Below are 6,479 nucleotides of genomic sequence, written 5' to 3'. Positions count from 1 at the left end.
AGCTCGCCGTCGCCTACGTACACAAACGACTCTTGTTTATAAGCAAACGCTCGACGCGCAGTGTTCGCTGTTAAGCCGTTTCGTATACACGTAACAGCATAAGCGTCTATAAATAATTAACAAAAAAAACTACATATTGGCAAACGCGAACGGTCTCGTGTGTGTCTACGTTTCTATGAGCGACGTTATCTCGCGCACGTGTTTGCATCGTTAAATGTGCCAAAACCTGCTGGACAAATGCAGACTATGAAATGGATAGAGATGGTGCGCCTCGGGCCTCCCTCCCCCGAGAGGTCTTCAACTTTCGACAGTGATAAGGTGAGGTCACATTCTTTGGTCACGGTGCTATTTAATATCTTAACCGTGTCGTCATCGTTAATGAACGGTAGTTTATACGTTTTTAATTGGTGCTCCCAATTTTTTTATTCCACGTGGCCGTGATAAATGTCTCAAGCCCAGTAATTATAACTTGAATTATTGGACTGGCAGCAAAATACCACACATACAATATATGGCCTTGAAAAGTGCTAATTATACCAAAACTCTCAGAAGATTAGCAACAGTAAACCTGCATTTTATATTTAAATACATATAATGCGCAATACTGTAATGTCAGTATTCGTTTATGTCCAATGTTATAAAAGCATTTGAATATTCAAAAGGTTATCTCATTATATCTGCACCACAGACACCGTGTGAACACATATGTTTTATTACGATAATAATTACGCAAAAGTTTTTATAACAAAGTTCATTACCACAATGAATTGTAGCAGAACTCCGCTCTACCGTAACATAAATATTATCGTTCATCGAATCGATTGTATTTTAAATTAACTTTAGAAAAGAATAGCTAATTTCAAATAATAAAAAAACGAAGGAGTCTTGATCATCCATCCGTTCAATAGACGGCGAACAAAGTCTTATGAAAGTGGACCACGGAACAGTCTATAAATAGTAAGGCGATTGACCCTCGATATTTTTCTGAAGTGTAGCCCTGTAATTATTGTAATTAGGGTGCCGGCTGCACTCATAATGCTGTCAATTCAATAAATACATCAGACGGTTGAGGAAATTAATAAAATATTCTTGAACGATGTATCATACATGGATTTGAAATATTTCATTCTTAGAAAACAAGTTTTTTTTTTGTAATTTTTCATCGTTTTCTTCATCCGTGCTTTGTTTAACAACACAACTACAATGTTTTAATAGCTTCCAATCATGTTTATTAACAGTTACGTATACAATCGGAGCCGTGCAACGACGGTCGGATATCCGGCTTTCTCATTGTCATTCATTCCTTCTTTCAAATTAAATAGCATATCGCTGTATCAAATTTAGACGTTTAAACTACTAAAAAGTTATTTTTCTTGATGAATCATTATTTAAAGAAGCCAAGATAATCAATAAAATCCTTAATTCTACTATTTTTATGATATATATTAAGTCACTAGAATGACAATTATTTCGTTGATCTATTTGATTAAAAAAATAAATTCTACTCATTTGCATTCCGTCCACGTGGCTGATTATGCCAAGAGATGTATTTTAATCAGTCGCGTTTATGTTAAGCGGTGGGTGTGTTATGTTACACTAATAAAGTAAATTTTGTATAAATTAACGCCAAGATTTTTTAAGTAAGGTGATGGAAAATTTTTATTCTGAATCTTTCCTTATAGGTTACATAGTTTTATCATTGTCAAATATCTTTAAACTTTATTTACAAAATCTACTAAAACTTCATAATTTTTAATTAAGTTTAAAGTCAATATTAGAATTTTATTGTAACTTACATAAAATAGAAAAGAAAGGTAAAAGTTGTCGCGGTTAGTTCTGTCAGAAAATACACTCGGGTAGAGAAAATGACCACGTACGCGACACAAGAATCACAAGTTTCACTTTTGCCACCGAGTTAGAATTCCCACTATTGTTTTCTGGTTGACTAAACAGTTGAGATAAAGTTCACTGTACAAGTGAAAGGGATTCATCGGTTAGGAGTATTGATTAAAAACTTATAGATAAGTTAGATAAGTTATCGGTGCTTTGTTAATACGTGCTGGTTATTGCCGCTGGGGCTGGGAACGTGACTGTTATCGGTGCATGTAATACAAAAGAACTAATCATTTCATGTTCCACTACACTATACGTATATGTGGGGTATGAAATAAGAGACATACAGACTAGGTTCTATTCATGTACCTCCTACATCACACAATTTGCTTTGAAAACCAGTAACGGATGTCCTCTCCTCAACTATAAAGAATGAATTAAGACAGTAGCATAAAAAGAACACCATATTCTGCAGAGTTGCATTACCTTTTACATTTTCTTTCATCGATCTAGTAGAGATCTAATAAAGATTTTCGTCTTGATGTTATATTTAGAAATTAAATATAAGAAAATTTGTAATATCGAAATGGTCTTTAATTGAAAACGGAGTCTTTTCCACTTTACATAGTTCTACGCAGCGATCATAAGTGTTTAAATTATCAAGATATTTATTGCCCACATTGCTCATAAATTTTAAGTAATCCACACATTAATCCAGGGATGGCTCTATATGTTGGTAATTGCATTAAGATAAGCGATACCAAGATAACGACGAGTTTACTTAAAACCAAATGACCGAACGAGGATCAGTCAACTTCGTGGTTTTCATGACAAATGACGCACACTGTCAGCGCGGTTACAAAATGTTCTGGAAATAATTCGAAATAAAAACTCTGTGGAAATGGCCCTTATCGGTATTCAGCCTTAGGCTGGTAATGCGTTTGTTAGTTTACTAACGAACTGCGCTTACTAAATAAAAACGAGAGTAACATCAAGAAACGTACAGTGAGATTTGAAACCAAAATGTTGCGCTACATCCGCAAACTGGCGGCGCGAATCATGGTGAAAATACGAAAAGCAGAAATGTTTATATTCAACGTAGCAGTGGTGCGTAGGCGCGGCACCATACATTCTATTTGTAGGAGAGCGACTATACATTCTATACACGAGGTGAGGGATACCAATTTAAGAAATAATGAGCCTCCAATTGTTGGAAACGTTTCCTAATTTGCTTCATCTTAACGATCGAATGACTGCTGGCCTGTTAACGTCATTTAACTAGGAACAGAAAGAGCATTGTCTGTGTAACGAACAATTGCTAAATATGCTAGTTAAGTGGCTGATTTTAGTTCCTGCTAGCAGACACCAACATGTTCATACTTGTATTTCTTCTCTCTTGGTCGTTATTTTAAGTAATTTGAAAACTAGCTAAAGCTCCTATTAATTATATTAATTGTAAAAGTGTGCTAACTTTAGTTTCACAATAATCACTAGTTTTAGTGCACACAGCACGCAGCGGTTGGATGTGAACTGTAGTGTTCGGGAATGTATCATTTCATTGCATCTTGTCGACTTCATATTGCATCACATTGTTCTGAACCAGTTAAAACTAATGACTCGAAATTCATTTCTTGAATCAAATTCCACCTCACATTCATTAAGTTCTATCTAAGCATGATATAGCACTACGAAGTAATTTAATAATAACTTAGTTTAAAAATTGTTTATGAGTTTGTAACATTAATAACTAGATAAGTTTAAAAACTTTCAAATTGATTTATCAGATGCTTTTATCTCTAACCTGTAATATAATATTACAGCCACTCTTAAGAAAAATAAAATTCTAGTATCTAAAGACTCCAAAATTTTTGATTAAAGGTTTCTACTAAAGAATCACTTGTGCAAAAACTGTTGTCCTCCCTTTTATTAAATTAGACAAGTGTATAAATATATATTTTCAGTATTGTACAAGTAATAGAAACTAACAGTTGCAAACAAAAAAATAAGTATTTCCATCGTCACAGCGTCAACTCAAATTGTTGAAGCTTTTTCCTTTAACAGAGTTGCTAAAAAGATGTTAATTTATGTAAATGCTGGCCGTTTTCGCGTTGTTTTGCGTTAGAAAAGAAAAAAAATGAAACATGTCTATGCGTAGGTGTTGTCGATGAGCGATGAGCTTCGCCGCGCGCTGTACTCGTCGGGCGCCTCCGTCGACATGGAGTTCTCGCCACCTGACCTCATCGGCGCCTCAGAGATATTCACCATGGAACACAGGTATATACAATTTATACTGAAACTAATTATTTTGTATTATTCAGTTTTTTGATTAGGGCTGTCATAGTTGACAGTCAGATAGGATGATTTTGTTACACCAATTTTACAAAATATATCGTTATTTAGTGGAAAATTGTGTTTCTAGATGGGTCGGGGGTGTATTAGCGTTTACATTATTTATGTTAGAATGATCTTAATTACGAATTCAAACGGGTTGTGTCAAAAGTTTTGTCGAAAAACAATTACTCTAGGATCAAATTAAATAAGTCCGAAGAGCTAAATTACAGCCAGTATCTAATTTGTTATAAATACAACAGTAATTTTCTACTAAATGTTTGTAAAACTGATCAACTAGTCTCGTTTTTATACCCCTGACACAGATTGGTAATCGATTAATTATAAATTAATCTTTTAATTTTATGTTTGTTTATAAAACTGTTTAATTATTATGAAATTGTTTTTTATACATATATTATTTCATCGCAAAAAAGACGGGCGTACATTATGGGCGCTGTCTTAGGTTTTTTTTACTATTTTTGATTTTTACTTGTATGTAGTGAATGGTTGGAATGTACTCAATCAAAATAACAAACATGTTGTTGTTTTACGCTTTGCCTTTGTCTATGCATTATAATATGAAAAGAATAATAGTACGTAAAGTCACGCATTGTCTATGGAATTTTACGAATGAAATCACATTTGCATAGATTAATAATACATTAGACTATTTGTTGATTATGTATTTGTGTTTAGAATTTCATAAACAGTCAAGTACGTTTCAATTCTTACAAGAAACCGTAGATCTTGAGAATTAGATGAAAAGATACATTACATCTCTTAAGAGATAGGGTCGAATGGTTAGAAGTTATAAATGTGATGTTAAGTTACTAGTAATCATGAGCTTCCACTACACGCTTGAATTTTCACACTACAAAATTTTCTCTGCTATATTTCTTGTATTTTTGTAGAGAGAAGTTGTGCAGCGTGCTGCCGGCGCGTGCGCAGGGCTACATGTGGTCGCTGGCGTTCAGCACCAGCCAGCACGGCTTCTCGCTCGCCTCCATGTATCGCAAGATGCAACGCGTCGACAGCCCCGTGCTGCTCGTCATACAGGACACGGATAACAACGTTAGTATACCAGAGATTAACCTTTTTATTTATGGTTGAGCCCTTACAGAAATCTACTAGTCTCGGTGCATCCTACATTCTTATAACTAGTGTACTTTCAGTTTTTATCTTTCTGGTGTACAAGAGAACTTGGCTGAATTTTTGGAAAGTTTTCCGACTTTGTTAAAGTAAGTTTTATAATGTACAAAATGACCTTTACCGAAATGAGATAAACGAGTGCAATCATTGTTTATTTTTCTCTTGAAGGTATTAAATTATAAATTATTTTATTTTCAATCCAATTGCGTTCTACGATAATAGATATCAATAAGTAAATATTTTCAAGTGGAGACAATTACGATGTGTTAACTGTTTTTTCATTAAATATCATTTGCTTCACCAAATGCAACTTGATCAAAGTCTTCTCTATGTAACATTTCATACATTTTAAAACACACGATAAATTAACCTATCTCGAAATAATTAAATCTGCAATACAACTGACATTTATATATTTATATCCAGTTTATAATAGGTCTTCGAAATGTTATTATATTTTGAAACGAAATATTCTCTCTGTCTTTATCATGAATGGTTCATTGAATTGAATGAACTAATAAAGCGAAATAAATAACAAACATCACTTTGTTTAACAGAATCTCAAAACAATTTTTAACTCAATGATTGTTGTTTCAAATGTTGAAGTTAAATATTGGTTGAAATTTTCAGTTATCTAGTCATAACATAGCAAGTAAAGTTTTATTTATAATAAACTATAGATCTTTTTCTCAGCATAAATGATAGTTAACTAGACGTTATAAATCATAAACAACTTACGCAGCAAATAAATAAAATACCCAGGCGCCTAGACTCGTAATTGTTTTTAATGAAGTTTTTATAGCAATCGACTGAACACAACGTTAATACTTCAACGTGATGTAAAAAGTACAATAAAATGTATAGGTACATGTACATATACATATACGCAAACAAAACAATACGAATGTTGATTAAATATGTTGGAATTCGTTACGTTTTCGTTTCTTTATGGTAGTACATACCTTTCAGTATAGAATTGAATTATTTAATATTCAAGAAACATTCGACTTTAGTATTTTGAGCGCATCGACAGTCAAGGTTTTTTGAAAGGCGTCGAAGAGAAAATACGGTGTCAAACGCGATAGTTGTTTATCGGCCAGTTGTTGTGCATAAATCGTTTTATGGCTTCATTATCAACAAGTAGGTTATACGACTTGTTTTTCTCA

The 6,479-nt window shown here is 33.4% G+C and overlaps 1 protein-coding gene across 1 annotated transcript in view; it reads left to right on the top strand.

The window, feature by feature from the left end:
• The window catches only part of LOC106110982 (nuclear receptor coactivator 7), a 48,285-nt gene extending 42,996 nt beyond the window's left edge, over window positions 1–5,289 (top strand). Inside the window, exons 17-18 of the mRNA XM_013292950.1 lie at window positions 3,989–4,107; window positions 5,076–5,289. Coding sequence (XP_013148404.1) covers window positions 3,989–4,107; window positions 5,076–5,274 — 318 coding nt within the window. The 3' untranslated portion in view covers window positions 5,275–5,289. The remainder of the gene's footprint in view (window positions 1–3,988; window positions 4,108–5,075) is intronic.
• Window positions 5,290–6,479: the final 1,190 nt, after the last annotated feature.

This window comes from Papilio polytes, unplaced genomic scaffold (genome assembly GCF_000836215.1).
Source record: "Papilio polytes unplaced genomic scaffold, Ppol_1.0 DF824180.1, whole genome shotgun sequence".
Lineage (NCBI taxonomy): Eukaryota > Metazoa > Arthropoda > Insecta > Lepidoptera > Papilionidae > Papilio > Papilio polytes.
This window is presented reverse-complemented; position numbering and strand designations above follow the sequence as displayed.